Consider the following 26,934-nt stretch of genomic DNA (forward strand, 5'->3'; position numbering starts at 1 on the left):
TTTCTCCACCTCAAAAATCCCAAAATGAAGAACTCACTCTTTCTTTGTTGTCCAGAGCCCCAGCCTACTGCTACTGCCAGTGATGTGAATCATGCGCTGCCCGCAGTGAACCTCAGCTCAATGCCTTTGCCATAGGCACCTACAGTGTACAGAGGTGCAGGCCCTCTGCTCAGCTCCTCATGGAGCTCCTGCAATAAAGTGGCAATAAAAATTATTCTATTGCATCAAAGGCAGTGCAATCTTCTGAAGTTCTTTGATTGTACAACTACAGGTGGAACATCTGCAGACAAGAAACCCCCTTCTATTCAGAGCTGAGTTTTTCTATAGAAAATCCTTCAGCATGTAATTTCTTTGCAAGAATTGTGAATCAATGTCTTACCCTACACAACTCCCATCTAAGAAAGACTGAAATTTGCTTTGCTGTAATAACAGAATAAGAACAAATTTTCATGTTTGTATCTTAAAATAAGCGTTGAAAATCAGTCATGTCATAAATTTCCTAGTTTTATATCTCCATTACAAATTGACATAAAATCTTTTCCAAACCCTTGTTTCTGCAGTTTTGGATTTTAGCTGTTACTCTTCAGCGAACACTCAGGAATGTCTCCTCTGTGATAAAATGGAAATTAATGACAAGAATTAAAAAGTCATGTGAAGCCATGCTGCAAAAGTTCCTCATGCAACACATAAGAGCTATAGGTAGGTCTTTATGTGAAGTCAAAAAAAGCTGACAGACATTATTAGAAGGAAATTCCTGGGCAGAGATACTTCTTACACAAATTCTTTTTGTTGGCATAGGGCCATCAGTAGCCGCTCTCCAAAATGTGTTGTGAAACTGCCCAATGAGGGAGGACTAGGACTAAATTACTCATCTCTCTGTTTCTCTGATGCTCTCTTTCTTCCAACCTTCTCTTCATTGTATTTCACTGCACAACCTCAGAAACGTGGGTAGCAGTGAGGGACATGGGATAATAAGATCTCAGCACCATTCCTACCACTGCAGCCCGTCTTGAGAAGGCTTCTTTCTCCATGGCAGAGGGAAATGGGGCTCATTGGTCTCACTGCATGTTTCACACATTTTTGCCCCTCTCCACAGTCCTGTCTTGGCATTTCATGACAGCTGGTTCCAGGCAGTGGACTCTGCACATCTATTTTGACCAGAGCCCATATTATTGGGCTGCTCTGATTTTTCCCCTTGAGCCAAACACATCTTGCTCAGCACTGCTGCAGGGGACATTAGAAATACTGCTGTCTTCAGCACCTAGTTCACTCGTGCTGAAGTCACCAAATGAAATTTAGTTGATACAGTGCATAGCCAGGAGAATTTAGCTGTACAGTGTCTTGTTGCTCCAGGGTATCTCGAGTCACTCAGCAAAGACATGTAACAATTTAATAATAGTGCCTGTTGGGACTTGGTCAAATAATAATGCCTGTTGGGTCTATTGACAAAACTAAGGCAAAACATTCAAGTCTTCAGGGTTTTTTTTATGCTACTTTAGCACTGTTGTCTGCAGCAGACAACTGGAATGACTTAAAGTACTATGGGGTTTTTTTAAGTGATGGAAAAGGACTAGAAAATGTAGAAAGTACTGTTGGGTCAAATCATTGGATATGTTTTCCAGTTGTTTGTTTGTTTTTATTGTGCATTTTATTGAGAGAAACAAAACCTAAATATATGAAATATGTACGCATAACAGAATAGATTTCAAATAGATCTTGAATGCCCCTTCCAACCCAAATCATTCTATGATTCTATGATGATCAAACGTGAGAAAAAATGGTTTTGGGGGTTGAATTTGATCCAAATGAACATTCAAGAATATTGGTGTTTATTTCTTGAGTCGAAGAAAATACTGGTAGTCATTTCTGTTCTTAATGAGCAGTTTAAATACACAAATCTCATAGATTTTCAGCCTGATAATCATGTTGAGTTTATATGTGGGATAATACTGCTTCTTAGGCAGTCATAATGTTAGGAACAAGACTATCAGACAGAATTTTCTTTGCCATTACAAGTCTGTGCCATCCCTGCTGAGGTAAGAGGAAAGTCAAAAAAATTGCTGAGGTAAAGATACATACTGTAATATTTAAATTGGACACAGATTAAATATAAGAGGGTAAAGAGTTGCTAGCACAGGTAAAATGCCTGAGTTTACAGCTGAGAGTTAATTGCTTTTCTTCAAAGTTTTTCCAGCAGAAATTTATGCTGAGTTTAAATTCATGGGCTGTGTTATTTTTATAACTTGTTGTCTAATGCCCTGAATTAAGTGGTAGAAGATCTGCATCTGTATAAAGTTAATTCCATGGTTATTTGACTGTTCAGAAAAGCAGCTTTAATGATTAGGGGAAAAAAAAGATGTATAGCATTGGCAATAGCTACCGTTAAATAGTTAGAAAAAGAACAAAGTTTTCTTCTAGCAAAATTAGGCACAGAGCTCTAGATGAGTGGAGTCAAGCATTAGCACTCATTAAGATGACAGTCTCTGTATTTCACATCTTTATTTCTGGCTCACTCAATTCAAGCCGTTCAGTGATGATTGACTTTGTGACTCACAGGCCATGTTTGGAAGGTTACAGGAACACAGGAACTGCCAAACTGGGTCAAATCCACAGTCCATCTGATCTGATATCCTGTCTGTGAAGACTGGCAGTATGAGGTGCGTGGTTGGAAGACACAGGAACAGCACCTCTTACACAAAGCTTGCACCAGTCCCTCAGAGTGACTTCATGCTCCTCCATACCTCTTTTTTGTTGCTGTTTGCTTTAGCTGTAAGGCCTAACTACCTAAATGTTTTAAATGAGAGCCACGAGCCTGATATGATTCACAGTCTCCTCAGCCAGATCTTTGCCATCGTTCAATCTGCTGTCCCAGTGATCTGTCTTCCTTTTAACTCAAAAGAGCAGTTCCAAAGATAAGTCTGCCCTAATTGTCTTTGAGTGAACAGTTTGAAGGCATGTAGGAATTGCAAATCTTTCTCCATTAATATTTTACAAAAGAAATGTAATAAAGGTCTTTATAAAGTATATATTTTTTTAATGTAGAGGAGTTTTTAAGGTAGTAGTTTATACTTGCACAAATGCATAGCACACGATCACTGAATCATAGAATCATAGAATTCCTTATGTTGGATGGGTCCTTAAAGGCAACCCTGTTCGTACGCCCTGCCATGTATTGGTGGAGGTCCTGCAGCGTGCACTGTAGGAATCTCTGGGCCTCAGCAGGAGATCAGATGGTCCCAGAAACTTGCCAAGTCCAAACCAACACTCAGTTGATCTCTGAGGATCTTTCATCTACATCACTTTTGCATGAAGGGTGCTGGGAAAATTGGCATGCATGAAGATTTGTAGCTGAGGGAGTGCAGCTAACAGGAAAGTTACTTTGGCTAAGAAAATAAAGAAAGAGTAGAGGAAGAGTTAGGACATTGCCAAACATCAAATGCACTAACTCCAAAGACTCCATACTGCCCATATGACCACAGTGAGCCAGGCTGGGTGAAAGCCCACACTCCATCACACCGTGCTGGAGCCGGCAGACACTTAGTGTCTGGATCTTCTTCCTCAAGTCTCCTTTCTCCCCAGCACTGTAGTTATTCCCTATAGTACTTAAGGTTGGTAGATTTATTTAAATGTGAAAAATGATCTCAACTTTTCCACTTCTCTTGGGGCAGATTATTCTACACTCAAATTGATTTTACCGTCAAAGAACTTTGCCCTTTCTTTTTTTCACATTATTAATTTCAGTGTTGTTGCTTGAACATATTCTTTGCACACTCTCTGTGTACAACCTTCAGGCACTCGTACATGACCTTGCTTGTCGTGTATGCAGGCTTTCTATGTTGGTGTTTTGTTCCTGCCAACAACCAAGCAATATAAATTAGCACAGATGAGCGCTCCATTTTGAATGCAATTTCAACCTTGCACAAAGTTAAAAACATGTTTGCAGAAATGGAAATACTGTTTTCACATGCTTTCTTGATAGTGTATTAGTGTTTCTGTTCCCCTGGTAGTCAGTGTTGTTTTTAACCTTTGTTTTGGTAGCAATTAAAATTCAGTTGCTGGCTAACAAGAGACATTAAGTCAGTGTTAAAAAAGATTAGTAAAATTTTGTATTTATGAATATTCAACAGTGCTACCCTTGGCTTTTGAAGATAGGCAGCATGGAGTATTTAATCAGGCTTGTACTTTTCCATTTTGAAATCCCAAGATACATATCTCCCTGCAGCTACGCAGGGAAGCTAAGCAAGCAGAAGTATCTTCATCTTCTGATACAAAGTTTGTTCTCACTTAGAATCGTAGAATCATAGAACTGTAGAATCATAGAATGGCTGAGTTGGATGAGACCTCAAAGATCATCTAAGCCCAACCTTCTGACAAAGGCAGAGTTGCCAAACACTAAATTAGGCATCGGGTCAGGCTGCCAGGTTCCCATTCAACCTGGTCTTGAACACCTCTAAGAAAAGGGCATCCAGAGCTTCTTTGCTTTGATTATCAAAACAGATCATGGTGAAAACATGACTTTATGTCATGCATTTTTATTTGCAATCACTTGCACACTCTATGAAAATTTATAGTTGAGTTCAACAGAATAGGGACATCCTTCTCCCTACAAGTAATGGACACGGAGAAGTTGACATTGGGTTCTTGCCAACGTATTACTGCATGGTCAGACTGAGATGTCTTAAGGAATATCCTGTGTGAAAACCATACATCCAAGCTTATGGTTGCCACTAATACCTTCTTAGCTTATCTTTCTGCTTGTCTGCACAGATGCCATTAATAGTTTTCTATATTCAGAAATGTCTCACTTTCCACAGAAAGCAAATACACTTCAGAAATTTATTCTGGAGACCTCATACTCATCATGCACTTCGGTTTGCTATGAAAAAAAAACTGTAAAAGTAGGGAGGTAATGTTGTGTATTTTAAAGGAGAAATGACACTGAGTATCTGCTTCAGTCACAGACTTTTCCTTCTGGTATCAGTGTATTCAGTGGTACTGTGAGAGATATCAGCTCATGTTCAGTGCCCAAAACTTCATTAAAGCCAGTGCAGTTCAAACAAAATGAGTGTCCCTAACATGAAAAGTGTGCTTCAAGCACATAGAGAAAAAGATTGTAGTCAGTGATTGATCATGAAGAGTTTTGTAGAATGCTGTATAAATGAGGGCTTTTCATTTCAGTTAGACCAGAAACTGATATTGAGGAAATAAAAGTTATAAAATAATAATTAAAAAAAAAAAAAAAAAAAAAAAACAGATGAGAGGCAGTAAAATGAATGAACATTCTTGTCTGCACTCTGTATACAATAATTTTACAGCCAGTGCTCGGAACAGTCATTCTTCAGGTGATCTCCTGAAACTGGTTTGCAGCTCATGAGTGGGGATTAGCACTGGTTGAATGAAATAGCAAAATAAAGGATTCCCAATATATTCCAATGGCTTTTAGATTGCAGAACTGCTTTTTAGAGCATCAAAAGCAATCTTTTTCCAACATATTACACTGTTCTACAAAGCACAAAGAGGACAATCTTTATCTTCATGAACACAGTATGGGCTGGATCAGCTGCACTAGGAAAAATATCTAGAAAGAGCTCAAATAAACAACAGAATGGTTGACTATTGCAGGGTGCTACACCCATCGTGTTACGGATGCACTATTCTTTGTGATGTTTACCACTATAAAGCAAATTCTGAAATTGGATTGTTCCATTTTACATTAAAATTTCCTTTTTAAACACATTATCTGATGAGTAATATTTGTATGGCTGCTGCCCTTAGAGAAAAGCATTTAGAATAAAAAAATGTACTTTGACAAAAGAAAAGAAAAGTACCAAATGGAGTTCTTAAGAACAAGAAACACCCGGTGTCTTGATGTCTGTCATAACCAGAGATTGTTGTGAATGTAAATCAGACATATGTAAATGGCATTGTGGGGTATTTGGCCAAGGAAGAGTGCAGATTGCGTATTTTTCAGTGTATAGCCTTGTGCCCTAAGTAGTGTCAAAATAAGAATGTAAGCTACAATGTTGGTGAAAGCTTCTCTCCCCTTCTTTTTTTTTCTGTAAAAAGACTTTTTTCATCACAGTTCAAGTGCTGTGAGCAATGACCTCCCTGTTCAGTTGTCAAACAGCACTTGAAAATGTCATCTGCTTTTTTTTTTTTTGCCTATATAGAGTACATACTAATGCCAGTTCCTGGGTTATGGGTGGGCTGTGAGAACTGATGGCAGTGAGGTATAAGAGCTGTCTATTGTACAGGATTTCACTGCAGCTGAGATACCCCAGTTATTTGTCGCTACAGAATGTTACAATATTCATGCAAAGAAATTGCAGTTTGCACAGGCATTCATTTTCAGGCACTTTCAGTGACATTCAGAAACTCTGCCTGCATAAATGTTGTTGGAGCAAGTCTGAGCTTCGTATCACAATTTCAAATCCAGTTGTGCTCAACTTCTATATCAGGCTGAGACATGTAGACAAATACCTCTCTCATTTATCAGCAGTGTAAGGGGACCCTAACAAAAACCACTTCAGAACATTTAACTCAAAGATTCCATTTCCACTGCATAGAAATAAGACCTCTGAAAAGCACACATTTGATTATTGTTGTTTAACCCTAGCGCCATTCTTCACCTGTCTTAAAAAGAAAATATGCATCCGTATGATGCAAGTGCTGGATGACGGTGCTGATCTCTATTCCTCCAACAACAAACCCAAATCTATATCTAAAAGAGCATGTCTGAGAAAAAATACAGTTTTATTCCATATGTCTCCCACTTCTCCACCAATCCCCCTATGTTTGTACTTTACATGGGCTCTGCAAGGACATTCTGATGGATGTCTGTAGGATTTCATATCCTTGAGGTGAAGGCAATCAGCCTGTTTTCAATCACATTTATATTGTATGCAAAAACAAAACTAAGACTCCTTGTTTTGCTTTCTTGTGAAAAGCAGGCACTTAATGTACAGTAAAATAAGTGTTCAGTAAGCCCATTCAGCTAAAACTAAAGATTAATTATTTCAATAAGTTTGCTGTACCAGACTCAGTTTAGTCTATTATCATATTTTAATATGGCTATTCTGTGGTAGTATATGTGGCAATTAACATGCATATGCACACTGATTAATCTATACAAATCTTAACATGTGCATAAGCTTGTTTGCTTATGGATATTAATAAACAAAGAATCAGTTTTATTTTAGAAATGAGAGATTTTACCAGTGTGAGCTATCAGCAATTTTGGATGTAACAGTCACCTGCTATGAGTTGCCAGGTTTTGATTGCCAAGTAGAAGTGGAACAATATCTTATTTGAAATGCAACCCAACTGCACAAGGAAAAAATGTTTATAGAATTCTATGGGATGTCTGTTTAATTTGGAATATTCAGCTAGATCTTGCATAAGCTCAAACAACAATATATGTTCTTCTAATGCAAATGTACTTTCTGAGGCTTTTGCTACTGTTGGGGAAAAAAATGGAGTGAGAATACTTAAAAGTGGTTATTTTTCATAAAACCTCTGTAAAACAGCATATTTATATGTCCCTTTGATAACATTCTCTTTAATTCCAAACTGAAATGTCATTTGGTAATGAAGTGATTTTCACTTTAAAATCGCTTTGTTTTCTGAGGTGCTACTGTGTTTATATTTTTTTTTCCTTTTTAAGTGCAAAGCCTGTAGTATTAGTATATAAAGCTCAGATGAAGCGTGTCAAACAACGTTTTCACAACTTCGGAAATGTTAACATGCTGCATTCTTTTCTTTGGAAAAATAAAAGAAATGGTCACGGAAAACACATTTTAATTTAATTACATCCTTTAGGTCATTAATGTGATATAATGTGCATGTCAGTCCTCTTTTCACCCGCAGATTACTTTGATCCTTCATACCCATTACTTTTAATGCTGGCTTTCTTTCATATTTGCTTTATTTGAAATTGCATGCAGTCTGGATTATTTGTGCATGACCTCCACGTTAATTTCACATTTAATGTTTACATACTCAGAGATTCTCATGGATCATTTACTCTACATGTGCATTTTTTCCTTTGTTTTTGGTTACTGAACTTTAAATATGCTTGAAATGTAAAAGTGGCATGAAACTTTTGTGACACAAGTAGACAACTGGTTTAATTGAGCTTTGCAGTACCTAACTTGACATCCCTCAGAAATACACATTCTAAACAACATTTTATGGTGTTCTTCTAAAATGTAAACAAACAAGATAATATTCTGGAACCTTAAATCTGTTCTATTTCAAATCTGGAGGCAAATCCTAGTTGCATTTTCATACAAGCAACCACAAGCACATGAGATTGTCTCCTTCAGTGAGCTGAGCATTTCTCTGCTCTCTTGGAGGTGAGCACATGCAAGATCATGGGCTTTGCCCACATTCTGTCCAGGAAGCAGCACAGGACATTGTCTGATGGACAGTACAGATCAGTTAAGCACTGTCTGCAATTCAGCATAGGTGCCCTCTGGAAGCACCAGCTTTACTCAGTTAACTGCTCAGGGACCTTGATTCCTCATTTAGCACCTGAAATACATGTCCCAAGTAGGTGTATCCTACTTTTACACAGTACCCTGCCATAAAACCTTTGCAGCTGTCTTTAAAGCCAAAGTTTTTGTTGCATAAATAAATAAATAAATACAATTCCATATTTATTCCCCATTTGAAGGTACATACTGCTCAATATGCAATGAAATACTGCTTACCAGCAAAATCTCATCTCTAAAAGCATATCCAGAGGAACCCATTAAATTAATATAGACGTATAACACAAAGTGAAGTGAATTTTCTTACGTGACGCAAAAAAAGACATTAAAACATATGTAAGAAATTACCAGTTAACTGGACAAGTAAAGCACTCTGAAGTCAGCAACAGTTACCAGAAAAAAAAACAGATATAATTTTAATTGGCACAGAGCTGAATCCACACACCTACCAGAAGAAAATCAAAGGCTTCCTCTTTCCTCTTTGCAGCCTTTTCTTTTTCAGACAGTTAATTATTTTTGTGCACAGTCTGCTATCATTAAAGATGAGTGGCTTGATCTCAAAGCATGCTGAGCCATCTGTGGCCCTTTATCTGAGCAAGCCAAACATGATAATTCCCAAAGAAGGAGCTGAAGTTTGTAGTTTGAGACTTCTGCCATTATATCGATCCAGTCTCCAGGGGTTCTGCCTTCAGCATATACACATCACCACAACCACCTGTGAGTCTTCCCAGCCACTTGTTTTGGACTGATTTGAGTCACTGCAGTTCTCTCCACTTTTACAAACTAGTTGTTTTGTCAGCATGAGTGTGACAACAATTAGACGTCCCTGTTTTTGCCCCATGCCTTTTCTCCTTCACAGTCATTCAATGACAAGCGTAAAAAGAACTTCATCTTTTCACGAAAATTCCCATTCTACAAGAGCAAGGAGCAGAGTGAGCAGGAAACAAGTGATCCAGAACGTAAGTAACCTCTCGGAGACAATGCCACATGCAGCACAAAAAATGGGTGACACGCATGATATCAGTATCCCACACATCCAGGCAAATACATGTTGTAGGCAGGCAGGCGAGGTATTACTACTGTGACCAATGTATGACTGCAATTTGGATCCAGCTGGTCCTTCCTTCCTTGGAAACATCATTTTCTGAAGAATGAAATAGTGACCTTAACTTTTGGAAGAGCATTTCTTCACTTTCTTGAAAAAAAAAAAAATGTGGCTCCTCAGTATCATTGTGGCACCTGGCCTAAACCCAAATTTGGCTCTGATTAAATATTCCCAAATCAAAACTGGCTCAAAATTATGCAAACATGATTTCTTTTAGAATACCAGACTGATTTTTTTTAAAGCTCTGCTCTGGTCTCCTTTTTCATTTTTGCCTCTGACGTTTTCCAAGTTGATTGTCATGGATGGCTTCACTGAAAGTTCGACAGTTTAATGAAGCATCCACACTAAGAAATTAAATAAGCAAATCAGACCCTGGGATGTGTACCTCTCCAGGCACCTACTGCTTGCTAAAACTGTATGTGTGAACAACCAGCATAATTACAAACAAAATGCTGGCTCTGAGCCCAAAGAATTCACAATTTTCCCTTAGTAATTCTCTCCTTCCGAATTTATGTGGTGAGGACCGTTTCTGGGACTTTATTTATTGTATTGTTCCTTCTTTGTCACAACTACAAAGCCATGTAGAATGGTCACTGCCTCCTTCATTGGCTGCATTCCCATAGAATATGGGTTTAAAGAGAAAAAAAGCAGGGATCCAGATTGCTCAATCAACATGGTCAGTCATGGTAGTATCCATTTCAACTCCACTGACTTCTTCCTTCCTCTTCTGCGGCTGTTCTTCCTTTCTCATTGCTCTCTCTGGGGACTTCCGTGCAGGACATCCCCGGATTAGGTGACGACGGTTATGGAACAAAGACTCTGAGTAAGTTCCCAGGAATGGTCACTGTAAATCTTTTTTTGTTTTGTTTTGTTTTGGCTTCTGTTCCTTCTCTGAGGACCCTCCACTCCTAGCATGCACAAGATAGAGTTTTATTTGTTACCCAGCTGTGAATGCATTAAAAATGTTTCAATTGTTTTGTTCTGCATGACAATATTAAATAACATACAGTGTATCAAGCAGACACTTTCACTTCTTTTGTAATAACACCTTTTGTTTCTGACAGTATGTTATTGTTCTCATCATGGCAGTTCCGTAGAGTAGCATACCCAGAACTTGTTTTGCTGCTAGAATGTACTTCTCAGCAACAATCCCTCCCTCTCCATCAAAAGGGAAACTTAAACATTTCAACTCGATCACATCCTGAGGAAATAGAAATTTTTTTCTGCTGTTGCTTCTGCATTTTCAGCTTTCTGCATGGGAGTGTTTGTTACTTTGCTGAATTTTGGATTAGCGTTTGTTATTAATGGAAGAAGTCATTTCCAGGCTAGAGAAGACACGCCTTCTCCCAAACTGAATTTGGACCCATTTCACCATTACCAACCTATTCCCTGTCATGAAACCTTAATCAGTTTGTTTTTCTGACGCAGTAATCCTGTCTCACAACTTGGCATTGCAGAATGTGTCATGTGTCAGATAATCATTTGGGAACAATTTTGCTTCCTTGAAAGTCAGACCAGAAAAATTGTACAGAATAAATTACTCTATAGAAATGGCTATGTTATATGCTGTATCCAAACCTAAATAATTTAAGCAAAATGGCACTTGCATGTGTTTGGCTGCTTCTTCCTTCAGTTCTTCTTCTTCAGTGCCAAGTAATTGAAGTAAAATGTATGTGGATGTTGACACTGCATCACCTACTGTTTTGTATATGCTTTTTAATTACAGGAATGTGCAATTTTACAGATTTCTGATTTTTTAAGGGTCATTTTAATGGTTTTATTGTAATCTATACAGTATCTTGCCATTTAATGATGAAAGCTTCATCTCTTGTATGGAGAACAGTTCCTAGAAGACCCATTTTCAATATCGCTGCCACCTGAATCTTAACCATTTTGTTACATGAAGTGCTATCACTGTTCACTAGGAATAAATGCAAATCCTCCACTGCTTAAAAAAAAAATTCAAATACATCTGATTTGATAAACCCTCCTGCATATCTGTGTCCTTAAAAAGACAAATCTCTGTAACTTTCAATCATCCAGAAGGAGATAACTAAATCTGCAAACTGCTAGGAGAAAAGTGGCACAAGGGTATTGGTCAGGGTCTAGTTTCTCTATTAATATTACACCTAGCTTTTAATTACTGACACATCTCTAGACATTTCAGCCGCGTTCAAATTTTACTAATATTAAACTAAGTTATAGTTGTTACTTTAATAGTTACTATGGAGGATATTTGTTATTGATTAACAAAACCTTCAAGGCCTCGAATAACATCATGGTTGGAGGCAGCAGTTGTTAACTTTCTGTGAAATGTCCAAGACTCCACACAGTTTTGTTGAAAGCATGGGTCTAATATTTTGAAGCTTGTAAATAAGTCCAAGACCAAAGTTTGTCAACTATTACTTTTATCGGATATCAGCCTCTCCCATTCCTGCTGCTCCACCAGCCTGTCTGCTACTGCTTGATGAACCCCAGCCATTAGGTGTGCATGTGGGGGCATGCAGCACCTCGCAGAGAAGAGGTGGCCTTGACACAGTTCCCGTATTCATCCTCCTTGTGGCCTACTCTGAGTTCATCCCAGTGGATTCTTGACTTGTTGCACATGGTGGTTACCAGTCACTAACATCCTAACCTGCACAATGGATTAATGACAGTTAGATACATTTTGGCTTCTGATGACTATCAGGAAGTGAGTTATTTGTGCTCATTGTCCATTCAACAATCCATATCTCATTCCAATTAACCCAGGGTTGCTTCTCACCATATAACCATTGTAACATTTATTTTTAAATGCTCTGGTCCAGGTGAAAAATTTCAAGTGTGTGTCAAATGAACTTTTACCTGGAAAGTTATCAGCATTTCTACCAGAGAGCTATTAAAGCAGCCATTAAATGTGGTTCTACAGACCTCTTAGAGACCACTAAGCATGATCTGACTGATGTCACTCAGCCTTCCTGATTGGAAACAATCACTTTGCATGATGTACACCACACCTTTCTGACACCAAACTTGTCAAACCAGAAATCTATCCCTCGATAATTCTTCCATCCCTGATCGCATATCCAGACTAGTCTGAAAAAGATTTTTGTACTCTAGCTCAAATCCTGAAGCTGGAACTTGTCTGGAAAAACATTTCTTTGGCTTTGTCTTTTTTTTTTTTAATCTTTTGCAATAGTTGATATCAAAGCCCTTTTCACATTGATTTGTTAACTCCACTGGATAGTAGAAAGTGATTAACGCTGAGAACAAAACTAAGTTTAGAAGAACACGAGCAGAAACTCATTCATGAAATTAGTCATTCACTGAGATGCAAGTGGACCATATGGTATTTTGAAATTAATTTATCTGAGATGTCATTAACTATCTTAGAAAGTCTTAGAAAGAAATGACATGGCTTTGCTATAATGTGTATCAATGGCTTTTCTATATTGTATACCACTAGATGTGTATAGTCTCTTTCGGAAATACCTCAAGAGAGAAAGCTTTCATTTTAACTGTGTAAATTATCTAAGACCTTCAGGTGATGTCACTGTACAGTTTTTATTTCCTCTCTGCACAACTACCTTTGCATGGCTGCGGCAGATCTTTTGAGTTTCTACGGCTCTGTGGTGCTTGGTTATGTTCTTTAATTTGCTGTACTGTTCTTGCAGAACATGTTTCTTCTAATGCCAGCGATAGTGAAAGTAGCTACAGTAAGTTACTGCTTTCATTAGAGTCTTTTTACTTTGCATTGCTTGCTGTGTTCGTTCCTGTTATTTTGGTTCTCTTCTTGCTATTCTTTTGTTAATGTTGAAAAAAATGGTTGGAGCAAATGGCTTGGAATTCAAATTTACAACCACCTCTTGAGTACATAGCTATAAAAGAAAACTGGCAACCTTTATGAGAAAAGGGAGGGTGATTTGCTATTTGGAGTGTATTCTGGGCTATAAAATCAAACTTGGCTTTGGGTAGTCTTTGAAAATTAGAATTATTTTATTTAGTGAAAGGAAGTCTATTTCAGAAGGAAGAGGGACAATTTCTTGATGACCTTTTAAAAGTAAAATTCCTCCATAATTGTTGTCAAAAATGCAAAAGATCTTCTTTACAGTGTCACAATTTTTATTTGTATTTTTGCATACCTTCATGAACAACAAATAAATGGCCCCAAAAAGTCTAGTGAGTCTTTAATTTTGTCAGTACAGCTTTCTTAATACATAATGAAGTCTTCAAAAACCATTAAGAGAGACAAATAGACCTTCACCCTTTAGACACTACCAATAAATGATGTGGATTTCCTCTAAGCGATGGTCCCAATCCTGTAATCTAATCTGGTTGGAATTACAGAACTACTGTCAAATAGTTTAGAGATAGATCGTAAATTGTGGAAAATTATCTGGAAGTGTTGAAAAGAAAAAAAAAAAAGTTATCAAAACAGATGAAAGGAAATGTAGTAAAAGATAGTAAAAGAGAGGTTGATCACTGAGTTACCAACTTGTTTAATTTTCTCAAGCCATTTGCTTAGCAAATCAAGTTTTCCACCAGTCGCTCAGCACTTGCGCTAAGTACCCGCATACATCCAGGTAATCACTGGTATCATACCTCATACTTTCTAGTCTTCTTAGAGTGCATAGCAGTTGAGCTCTGTTAATAAACATTGGTTTGTTTCAGTAGAACAGCTAACCTTATTCAATTCAGAAATGGTAAATTAGTTTGTATTCTCTTGTACTGCAAATATTTATTTGGAAAGCAATTGCCAGAGTCACAAGAAATCAGTTGGCACTTTTGAACTGCTGAGAACCAATTCTGAGCCATGTTATTTATTCTGTGTCCTTCACTGAGAGGAAAGAAGGATTTTATGTCTGACATATAACATGCTCTTTCACCAGATTGACTTTACAATCAAGACTGAATCAATTGATAAATTTTCAAAAGTTCTTATGAGTCAAATCTCTTCCAGGTGTGTTTATTTCAGAGTGAGTATGTAAATGCCCAAGTAACCAAGGCTGGTGGCTTAACATGTCCCATGCCTGATATCCCAAATAGGAGAATTAAAATGGGAACCAAACTACAGGTCAACATCTTGGACAAGTTCATATAAGGTAGTTCCTAAAATGCATCATAAGACTGACCAGATAACCAGTTGGCTGTGCAATAGCTTGAAATAAGGCATTTGTTTTGAGGATCAGGGAAAAAGAAAATTTTGGGGGGTTAGTTGGGACACATTCGGAACAAAAAGAAGTGCTGAGGTAACTAACTGCACACAACAGGCATCTCATTTAAGTGTGGTTTCCATCTGGGAAAGCTCACCCCAGCACTAACCAGCATCATATTGGCTGGAGCTCACCGCATATTGCTGGGGTGTCCAAAAAACTGCTCCCCAGCAGAGGAAATGCAGGGAGGGCTTCCTTTTCTGCTCAGGGCAAAGCTATGACATTCAGAAGCAAAGGAAGCCAGTCTTCCATTATGCCAAGTGAAAGTGACTTTAAAATTCAGGAGCTGGTGCCCAAAGGGCCTGATTTCATTTGCTAATGATTCATTGGTGGGTGCTGATATGACGCTTGAGTCCACAACCTTGGGCAGCCAGCAATTTTAGACACCAGCTTTTGGAAATAACTGTTTCAGACAATTACAATGACATGTCAGCTCTGGCCTGACCCTGTGTTTGATTACTATATGGCCATGGAATATGGGCATGTCTTCTGTTGGGACTCCCAGCGCTCCTGAATCGGAATAGTTACACCCTGAATCTCTAGGCTAGTCTAGGTCAGCAAGCACATTCCCATCACACAGCTCACTGCAGCAAATCCCCTCTAGAAAAGCTGTGACTTGAGATAAGAATCAGAAAACAGAGAGCGAGTGAGGGGTGGCTAGAGAGTAGTTGGCCAACTGTGAGGGTATGGAGGTAAGAATGATGGGGTCTGCCATGAAGCAGTTGACTTATTTCACTGCAGATCTGACTTTGTGGAACAGCTGAGAAAGGACACTGCACAGTAGAAGTCTATCCTTATCTCCCCAAATGGCAACAGTAGTTATCAGAACTAATCAATGAACATTCACATCCTAAAGACATAGTCCTCATTGCCTTATAATTAATTTTTAATGAAAGAAAAATAATAGGTACTCAGGATAAAGCTGACTCCTGATGGAATGAGACAGTATGCAGAGCACCCTTTGTTTCTTCTGTTTCCCAAGGAAATGAGCAGGAGGAAAAAAGGGTTGCCTGTCCCATGGATTTCTGAATTGTAACAAATCAGCAGTTCACACCTTGGCCAATATAAAGAAAAGTGTGTGAGTAAGAAATGTTCTCCTGCAGACGTTCATATTTGCCCCTGTAAAAACAGTCCAGTTGTAGTTCAGATTGAAGTGTTCTGCATTGTTTCTCATGGGTTTCTGGCTATTGCTTCAACATGTTTCTCTAACTATTGCTTCTTAGCATCTAGTGAAAAGTAGCTAATGTTAAAACCTGTATTACTTTATCATTCCTTGAACCATTCCAATTCAGGGGTACAGCTGCACAAAGTGACATTGAAGGATTCTGAGAGCTGACCAGGTTGTGCCCTGTACAGGGATTAACAGAAGGTTTACAAACTGACTGGGCTTTTTCTGGGAGCTATTCTGATGAATTCTTATTTATTTAGACAAATATATTGCTTAATGCCTGAGTATTTGGCTGAAGAATTCTATTGCTTATGTGTTGGGCCTGGGGGCTAAAAATTAAAGTCAGTATTAAAGTCACTATTTCAAAATAATAATAAAATTGAAATTTCTCATATGTGGTCTTGGGAGAAAATTCTTAAACCACTCCTTAGCAACAAGGCTGTTGCAGATAGTAAACGTGATTTCTACTATCAACTCTGGTTTGTAATGAGAAAAAGAGCTAAAGCCAGTGGTGAGATTTCCTTGACCAATATGTATCCCAAAGCACAGCCATCACCCACTCAGTTTTTACAATAGATTCAATTTGAAGTTAATGGAGACACAGAATGACATCTGGAAAACAATTTGTCTCTAAGAAGATAGCTAAACCAGACTAGCAGAGCATTCTGCTAAACATGCCCCGGCCATGTAGGCTGCATGGCGCTCACCATTGTCCTCGTCTTGCACGGATATGAGGTGGCAGCCTCTCCAAATCCCAGTTGATAATTTTCTTTATCCCAGCAGATAACCTATTAACTTTTGGGAGAACCACAAGCATATTTGACAGCAGAATCTGGCCATTCATAAAAGATTTTAAAGTGCTTTTGAGCCTGGAACAATTTCTAGCCTGAGCTACAAGGGCCTGAGATGCCACACAGATGCTGCTACATCACGCAGGCTGTGCAAATATAAGGACTATAACAGTGTTAGTTGATTTTCACCTTCTCTTAGCAGAAAAATCAGGGATGCAGCGTGGTATATAAAATCCTGATCTAGCAGAAAGTTTTCCTTCTTAAGTATACATGAGGCCAACTTTGACTTATTCCTCAACCAGCTAATTAAACAATGATTAGAAGTTTGTTCTGAGCTCTGTAACTTGAAGAGTTCTAATTTTCTATTTCAAACCAAGCCTGAAAGAATGTATTTTTTACTATAGACTCATCAGTTTTTATTTTCCAAGACATGATTTTCATAATGACATGACTTTTAAGTCTCTCCACTGCATATGGGGGGTGATGTGTGGAAATGCACTCAAGCATAGTTCAGTAGAGGTTTTTACAGCCGTCATCAAAATTACACAAACATTAACCCATCTACTTGGCCTAATTGCATAATTGATTATGATTGCACCAATTATTTAGAGAGGCACTACATGATTATAAGTTAAAAGAAAAGGGATCAGGAACCAAAATTTTTACTTTCTGTATTTGGTCAGCATTTCATTCTATAATGAGATTTGAAGTTTCGGAACAAGATTTAAAAGAGTCCTGATTGTTATGTTAGGCCACTGATTAATTAAAATGCTTACATTTGCTCTTACTCTCCCTGTAGGTTTATATATTAGTACTTAAATTGGCACAAGCACTAAAGTCTCTACATATGGCTGCACGAGATTTATTGATCTTAATCATGTCATACTGATCAACCACTTTCCAGTAGGATCTTCATTCTCAGACTTTTGCTGACCTTTTTTCCTTCACAGCCATTACTAGGATGCCAACATCCATGGATTTATAAGGTACCTGATAAGGGTGGCCCTTTGGTTACATGGTGGCTACACCATGGCATCACAGCGGCTCTCCTGCCCCATTACTCACATGCTGGATGCAGCAACATCAGCACTGTGGAAGCTGTGGATGCTCTGGCAAGACAGTAGGAAGTGGGGCTTTTGATGGAAATGAAACGTACGTAAATTGACACACATGTACACTGGAATCACCTCAGATCCATCTAGCTAAATAAGAAAAATAAAGACAGCCCTTTAAATCCATTTTAGGGTTACCCTAAAAAGAAAAAAATGAGTGGTCCTTATGAAATTCTTCCAACCTCCCAGGACCTCTCTGCTCAGCTTTTAGAGGCAGTAAGTTGTAAAAAATTCCATGCTCTTCTTGAGCATGAGAACTCAGCAACATGCAAACCAAGAGCACAGGGAACAGGAGCCATAGTAATAGTGACAAAGTGAAAGACATCCAGAAATTTAACTATTAAACTATGTTTAAGAAGGCTTTCTTTCTATGTCTTCTCTTTCCTTATCTTCTGTCTTCTCTTGTCTTTTTGACTAATGGAATTTTACTGAAGAACAAAGGATCATGCCAAAATCGTACAGACAGATTTTTTTCTTTTCTCTTTTTTTTTTTTTTTTTTTTTTGTCTGTTATATTTCACAACAATTTTCCAGATCAATATAGCAGACCTGTGCTAATTAAGCTGTTAATGATAGTGTTAAACGATCAAATGATAAATAAACCTCTGCCCTGCAGGACATCATGCTGTGTCACACCTCAAAACCATCATGAGGTTATGGCAATCTGATTATTGATTGATTCTAGTGCTGTTCATTATACTTAATACTTTGTGCAGTACCAGTTGAGAAGAAATCATTGAAGACCATCATCTGGTACTGTTAACATGCATATCAGCCCCTGAAAACTTGTGGTAGTGTTTGAAATTATTTTCTTCACATGGAAACTTGAACTTCCTGAACTCTTTTTCCAGAAAAGACAAGTAGTGGAAACAGTGATTTCCACCCATGCTCACACCGCATGTGACTCTGATGTTCAGTGTGGAAGAGCCTTCACTCAGGAAGATGACTATATTTAAGTCCCTATGCATCACAGTCGGCCTTTAAGCTTCTCCTTGCTTACTTCAACCCTTTGCAGTGGCTTCAGGGCTATTTGACTTCTGTTAAATGACAAGTTCATTTGCGTCTGTAGCCCAAATCATACTGATAGATACTCATCCCAAAATCTGAAATAGATCAGATGACTCAAGTCTTAGAATAAGCACTTGCCTATTTGTAGGCACCCATTGAGTCTAAAGAGCATCTAAGGACTAGCTCAGACGTAAGCACTCATAATATGGTTTTCTGCAATGACCTAAATGAATCCCCCTTTGCAGAAAGCTACGTGCCTTTGAACCATGTAGTCTCAAGTTTAAGACTATTTGTGCAAACAAGATCCCCTCCACATGCTTAGTACACGATGGCTTCAACAGCCATCCCAAGGCTGACATTCTAAGGCTGTTTAAAGCTTAGCATTGGCTCCTGAGGGCTGGAAGGCAGGCAGTGTAGAAGCATCCTTGTCAAGCTGGGGAGTGACACTCTTCATCTCCAAAGAACTGGGACATCCTGATTACTACATCACATAAAATTTCTCAAAGTAACTTGAGGGAAAATAACAAATCTGATGCAAGAAACATGGTAAGAATTCAAGATTTTTAACCTTGCAACAAATCAAAGTTAAGCAAGTGATTACAGTATCAAACACTCACAAAATAGAACAGAATCAATTATCCACATTCCTCATACATTACATTGCCTTGTCCTTAAAAACTAATCTCTTCCTTTTATTAAAAATCAAGCTTTCTCTTCAATTGCTTTAGCAACATTGCTAGCTTGAAATTAGTCCTGTCTTTTCTGCCTCTCTCCTTACACAGTAGCACTTTTTTAATTTGCTTTTTCTTTCATCATGGCTAATTAAATTCTTTTTACTTGGAAGGTTTTCCTACACATTTCTCACAGCTGTCTAGGTAATATAGCAGGAACAGTTCTCTCTGAACATATTAGATTCATGGAGTGGGAGTCAGTTTAAGACTAAACACCAAAATCACAGAGTTATAGAATCATAGAGTAACTTGGGTTGGAAAAGACCTTAAAGACCATCCAGTTCCAACCCCTGCCTTGGGCAGTGGTTGCCATCCACTGGATCAGGCTGCCCACAGCCCATCCAACCTGGCCTTTGTATCTTCTTGTGATCTAGACATTGCATTCTAATGAAGAATAATTAATATATTAGAACTTCAAGAATGGCCTGAAAATCAGTCAGAAAGCCTCAGTGTGAGTTGTACAACCTCTAAATCCTACCTATATCATCAAACAGGCATCATGCAACTCTTGATGTGTTTATGAACTATTTGGTTTGACAGAAGCCTGTCAGAAAAATGTTGTAAAGACTCACATATACAAGCAAATGTTATGAAGGTAATTCTACCTTTTTTTGTAAAACTCAGATACAATTATGACAATCTTTATTCCATAATACCTAAATTAGATGCAAAATCCCAAGTGTGAATCTTCTCAAAGGTAAACCCTGATCTGAGTAAAAATAAAATCAGGATATTAAAATTTGATAAGCCAAAGTCATATTTTGAACATGCCAGAGCCCTTATGAAGTGCCAAGTATGTGACAATGACCCAGAGAGATCTGCAGGAATTATTAATGCAGTAGATTGAAGAATCCTTCCAGCTCTCCTTTTATGCTCTTATGGAGGGCAGAGATGTATTAGAGCTGTACACCTGCACCCAAGTCCTGGACCACTTGAGTCTTCCATCAAAGTTCTCTGCATTGGTTCCCTATATGTCATAATGAGGAAACATCACAGTCCTAGCAGCAGTGGAGAGAATAAGGCATAAAATACAATTATTCTGTAATACTTGTGTTCAGATAAAGCATGAGGATCAGAAAAAACACTCAGAGCTAGATACCAGGTTGTAAATAAACTAGACTAGGGAGCTCATGCACAAGAAGACGATCAGCCAAAATGTGCTGAAGGTAAAAACAGTTCAGTTTATGTAGCTCTCACAGAATCACAGAATCACAGAATGGCCAGGGTTGGAAGGGACCTCAAGGATCATGAATCTCCAACCCCTGCCACATGCAGGACCACCAACGTCCACATTTAATATTACAGTAGGCTGCCCAGGACGCCTCTAGGGATGGAGCATCCACAACCTCTCTGGGCAGCCTGTTCCAGCCCCTCACCACTCTCTCTGTAAAGAAAAGCTAGTAGATTTGCCCTGCAGCAGCTTGTTAGTGCCGTAGCAATTGGTGAACAAAATAATTATATCTGAAATTTCTGCCCTTATAAACAGCCTTGTCATTAAATGAGGCCTTGTTGCCTCCACTATTCTGGACCATTGAAGAAACCCAGGTTCAGAGAACAGAACTGAAATATGTGGCACAGGTCAAAGGGGAAGGGAATAAAGTGATCTCTGCAGATTGAAGTTTTTAAGGGTATTGGAATGGTTCAGGCGAGCATATTACAGAGAAGTGCAGAACCCGAACTGCCTGTGTGAAGCATTTTATCAAGCTTTGGTACATGAAGTGTCATGTGTCAGCTTCAAACTGTTCTCTTTCTTCTCTCATCAGGAGGCCAAGAGGACTGCATCCTTTCTTATGAACCTGTCACAAGACAGGAAAGTAAGTTCCGACTGCTTTTCTGACACTGTTTCTTACATCTTTTATTTTATTTCTGGGGGCCAGCAGAGCAGTAAGCCTTGTTGTCCCTGTGGATCCTTCTTGGCCACTGTTGCATACATAAGAAATGACATAAGGTTATCCCTAGCTTTCATGTGCTTCCTGATGTTTCCCGGACTCTCTGCAGTGTGTTCCCGTGGCCTTTCATAATGCCACTTGTCTACACCAGTGTACATCATCAGTGCTCTGCTCTGCCAAATAAGTAACATTAGTTCCATTTTCCTTAGCCACATCAATAGAAAAATGATCCATCAATAAAAAGTAACCTAAGATTTCATTAGAATCATAGAATCGTTAAGGTTGGAAAAGACCACTAAGATCATCTAATCCAACCATCAATCCACCAACTTGATCTTAAAGACAGCAACTCGTTAGTGCAGCTTTGGGAATATTTACCATTATTTCCAGTAACCACCAAAATGTGCCTCTCTTTTTTATTTGTCAGTTAATTACACCAGGCCAGTAATTATTCTGGGCCCTATGAAAGATCGAATCAATGATGACTTGATATCTGAATTCCCTGATAAGTTTGGATCATGTGTACCACGTAAGTATAATTTTATTCCTCGTTTTGCAGCTGTCTGTTGCATCCCTTGGTGCCATTCGTTAAGTGAATTGTGATGAAAACAGCAGCCATGAACTTTATGTAGCTGAGTTTCTCAGAAGCCATTTTTCTACCAGAGAAAAAAGGTCAAAGGAACAAACAACAAAAAATTGTGAGGTTCTGAGTGTTAGTTTTATGTGTCAGTGTTTGGAAGTGGGGGGCTGCAGGGACGGGCTCTATGAGCAGAGGCCAGAAGCTGCCCCTCTAAACAAGGGACCTTTTAACCACAAACTCAGTTTACTCACCAATGATTCTGTATTTTCTTAAAGACAATAAAATTTTGAAATATTAATAAAACATAAAATGTTTCAACTCAGCTGAAGAATATTGACTAAAAAATTACGGAGTAGCCTGTGACTTGTGTGGAATTTATCTTGGCTCCTCTGAAAGCAATGTTGGGCCCTGAATTAAGCAGAGTGTTTGTATCTTGGATCATTAGAGCTTGTTCAGTGTTTACTGCAGATCCTGATTGCAGTCTTTCTTCTTTTTAAACTATTGTCTCTACAAACATGGTAGCTTAATCTGCTAGGAGACAAGATCAGAAATAGCCTTATGATTAAGGTTAAATTAAATTAATGAGATTGCCATTCATTTTTATCACTGCCATAGGTCTGGATTTATAATCTGCAATTTTATTTGAGATTTAGTTATGACTATGATGAGATAAAGTGAAATTCTAGCAAATGCTTATTGTGTGTTAACATAAGATTGGTTGGAAGTAAATATTAGAAGGTATTACTGTAAAATGGCAGCCTCATTGTCAAAACTCCGTTAAAAAAAAGTTAGCCAAAGCTCTCCCAGATGTGGAACACCTCCAGTGATAGCACTGTCCACTAGTAATGTTAATTGATACAGACTTCTTGATCCCCTATCTTTGTTTCGTGCAGATACCACACGACCAAAGCGTGACTATGAAGTGGATGGGAGAGATTATCATTTTGTCATTTCAAGAGAACAAATGGAAAAAGATATCCAAGAGCACAAATTTATAGAAGCCGGGCAGTACAATGATAATTTATATGGAACTAGCGTCCAGTCTGTGAGATTTGTGGCAGAGAGGGTAAGTTGATGCCAGTTTTACTGTCCATGCAACATGATGACTGAGACTGAGACTGCATCTCAGTCACATTTATGCCAAAAATACAAAATATGTACAAAGTGACATCCAATTTCTTACAGGCTTTATAATGACACGACTTGTAGACTCTATGACTTTGCAAGTAAATGTTCTTGGCACTTCTAATACTTGGATGTAGAGGCATAGATTCAGAAATTTAACACAGCACCTCAAATATGCCCCAAAACAGCTTTTCCCTCTACCCTCTATACAACAGATGAATAACCTTATCTCACTGTCACAGAGGTAAAAGAGTGAAGCCTAGAGAGATTAAATGATTTGCCTCAAGTGACACCCAAAGTCTTTGACACAAACAAGAATTAAATTAAGCAGTAGAGAATATAGCTATGCTATTATTTTTAAGAATTGATTTTCCTCATCTCTGAAGAAAATCCATCACCACCCCCAGAGCTCATGCCAATAAAAAATAAATTAAAAAAACTACCATTTGCTTTCATATCTTTAAGGGTATATTTTATATTAGGACTAAATCAAAGGCAGAGGGGTGGAGTGTGTGCCCTGGAGTCCCCCTCCCCTGGTGTGTCAGTCATAGCTGTGTTCCAGGACACTGCCTCAAAGGATTGCTTCCCTCTTTTGGCTGATCTTCAGCAAACTGCAGAAATGAACACATCCTCATCTGCTTCCAACAGGGCAAGCACTGTATTCTCGATGTGTCAGGAAATGCGATCAAACGACTACAAGTTGCACAACTATATCCCATCGCTATCTTCATTAAGCCTAAATCATGGGAGCCTCTGATGTAAGTATAAACTCCTCCACGTGTTGTTTTTTTCAGAATGCATCCTCAACAGCTCTTTAGTCTGGCCTCTAAAATCAGTAAAAACAAAAGGATGGGGGAACAGTGAAGACTTGCTCTCCATGCGTGCCAGCCACTGTAAGACAGTCCCAATGAATGAGCCAAATCTGCCTTTGAACCTTTCCCACTGGGACCTATGGGCTTAGGTGCAAGTCCATGAGGGTCTTCCCACCAGTGCTCAATGCACTTATTACAACCTGGACAGCAAATTCACCATGGATTTGTGTGTCCCACCTTGTCCCATCCAGTCTTGGGGTGTCGTTTGGTCACTATGACATGAGCAAAGCAGAGCATAAACCTGTGTAGATACACTGTGTGTGCTTCTTCTTCAGCCCTTCAGTTGCTTGAAGGTCTGTAAGAGGATAGGCAAGGACCTGTTGGACTGAAGTGGGGCAAACGATCCTTAAAAGAAGGAAAAGAGAAGGCACCAATTTCAAGCTGTCACCAGGCAGCCAAATTTCAGTACTCAAAAAATATTGGGACCCAGGGGATAGTAAATGTAGCTCAAGTAAAGAACTGGAAGGATAAAATTTTATAAGAGGCAGCCAATGTACGTGCATCAAGAGCAAATCAAATCGACCTTATTTCTTTATGTCTGGAGATGGATATCAATAATTGTTTTATGTCTTGATTTTTATTGTGGCTTTTGACACATCTCCAAGGGACATTCTCAGCAGTAGATTAGACAGTCCAGAGGGAATCATTAGGAGTATGTGCACGACTGCATTCAGGCAGTCATTGAAAATGGCACTGGGAAGATAGCAGATATCCTGAAAATGTATTTCCTGAGCTGTGGAACTAGTTGTTATTTTTATGAATTACTTGGGCAATGAATTGGGCAGAACTCTTGTAAAATTTGTGACTGACTCAAGGCTGAGAGGTAGAAAGCACTTTGGAGAATAAGTTTAAAACTCAGTGTAAAATTAGTAAGATGAAATTCAGCACAGACAAAGGAGAGAAAATGAAATGCACAAGTACAAGCAGGGAATAATTAAGCAATAGCACTGCAGAAAAGCATCTGGCAGTTGGGAGGGATCACACAGGAATATGAATGGATGGATAATGCTGCTGCAAAATCAGAAACTGCTGCTGTGGGCTGCATTAACATTGGTGTTGTGTAAGGACACAATAGATCATTATTTTCTTTTACTTCATGTGGATGAGGCATAAACTGAATGTTGTCTGTCTTCTGGGTACCACCCAGAAGTGGAAGTAGAAGTGAAGAGGAACACAAGGAGATAATCTTCACACTGATTAAAACTCAGGATAAAATACATGCTTTCCGTATACGTGTATGTTACGTGTATGTTACTGAAAAAAATATCAATTTAATTTGGTGTTATGTGACTGAACGGGCATCCTTTCTGGCCCTCAAATTTGGTGATAAGGTTGCTGCATGTCCATTCTGATTATCTTGCTAAATAGAAGAGTCAGGGAAGTCTGAAATCCTAATATCTCTTTTGATTGTTTTAAGAGAGATCTTCACCTACAGCTTTCCTGCCTATAAAATATTTCCATTTTTTGTTTAATGCTGAGTTTGCATCTAGAGTGATAAAAAGCCAGTAAACAAATGTGGTCTTTTCTCTGAAAATACATTAGACACAACCAAAAATGTTGCAATAACATAAACCCTTAGTTGATGTGATGTAAGAACAGAAACTCCTTAACAGACTGACTGAACAGAGTTATGAAGATGAAAAAAACAACAAGCATCCTGTTAGTAAGCCAGTCCTACAGAGTTTGCAGAATTTTGTTCAGCAATATGCATCGAAAGAAATTCTTCTTCGCTCTCCAAACCTAAACCTCCATTGTTGTTGATAGGAACAAAGAAAATTAAATCCATTCTGTGACTGAATTCTTTGCTCAACAAATACCCTGTGGAAGACACCCTGAATTAGAAATCCAAACTTTCACGGGGCAGCCAAAGTCCATTTATATTGGTACTACCTTGGGATCTTTTGCAGGAAAATGTTATATAAACAAATAGTAACTAATAAAACAAATCCTGAAAAAAAACAGAAAAAAAAAATGGATTCAGGCATTCTAAATTATTGTATCCTCTGCAGTTTGTTTTCTACAAGTAATGTTTTTATTGAGTTAATCTATCTGATGTGTACTTTTCTTATCCAACTGTACCTAAAATTAGCTTCTATGAGAAACAAAAACTCTTTTAATACAACTGGTGTCATTTTCTTGTAAGAATTGTTTTGAGAGTAACTGCATAGTTCTGAGCTCCTTGCTCACAAAAATCATTTATTAAGTAATGAAATTGAATCACTCAGGTTTAACTAAACTGAGACACACACTAATGCAAGTGGTAGCGGTGATTTGCACTGTGTGCCTACTTCACAGACATAGGCCATGCACTTGTTTTTGCTGCCCAGAAGGTGCAGAGCAGCCTTCCAGATTTTCATAGTGAGTCAAACTCTCATTTGTACCCTGGGATAAGAAGTAGCACTTGAGCAATTCCCACAGATAAGCAGTAAATCCCCACCATAGTTTTTCTCATGACAATTTGCTTTTGCAGCCCTCTCTTTTTGCTAAAGTCATTACTACAACACAAAAAGTTTGGGAATCCTACCTGTATAAGATCTGCTTGTAAGGATAGATTTATCTGCCATAATTACTACACTTGATCATGGAAAGAAGTTAAAAGTTAATGTAACAGCAAGATAAAACTCTAAAAGACAAAAAAGATGGATTGCTGTTCAGGATTATCCTAAACAAAGCAGTTGTCAAAAATGAAAATCATCTTAAGAGAGCTTGTACCTGCACTTGGTTATTGATGGTTTTCTCTCTCCTCCCTCCCTCCCTCCCTCTCTTCCTCCCTTCCTCCCTTCCTCCCTTCCTCCCTTCCTCCCTTCCTCCCTTCCTCCCTTCCTCCCTTCCTCCCTTCCTCCCTTCCTCCCTTCCTCCCTTCCTCCCGG

The 26,934-nt window shown here is 38.5% G+C and overlaps 1 protein-coding gene across 1 annotated transcript in view; it reads left to right on the forward strand.

Moving 5' to 3' along the window:
• The window catches only part of LOC122175185 (disks large homolog 2), a 737,856-nt gene that overhangs the window by 701,822 nt on the left and 9,100 nt on the right, over nucleotides 1-26,934 (forward strand). The window contains exons 18-23 of the mRNA XM_042862630.1: nucleotides 10,375-10,420; nucleotides 13,251-13,292; nucleotides 21,362-21,412; nucleotides 21,915-22,016; nucleotides 22,961-23,133; nucleotides 23,841-23,950. Coding sequence (XP_042718564.1) covers nucleotides 10,375-10,420; nucleotides 13,251-13,292; nucleotides 21,362-21,412; nucleotides 21,915-22,016; nucleotides 22,961-23,133; nucleotides 23,841-23,950 — 524 coding nt within the window. The remainder of the gene's footprint in view (nucleotides 1-10,374; nucleotides 10,421-13,250; nucleotides 13,293-21,361; nucleotides 21,413-21,914; nucleotides 22,017-22,960; nucleotides 23,134-23,840; nucleotides 23,951-26,934) is intronic.

Source organism: Lagopus leucura, unplaced genomic scaffold (assembly GCF_019238085.1).
Source record: "Lagopus leucura isolate 7727_CA_CO unplaced genomic scaffold, USGS_WTPT01 Super-Scaffold_702, whole genome shotgun sequence".
Classification (NCBI taxonomy): domain Eukaryota; kingdom Metazoa; phylum Chordata; class Aves; order Galliformes; family Phasianidae; genus Lagopus; species Lagopus leucura.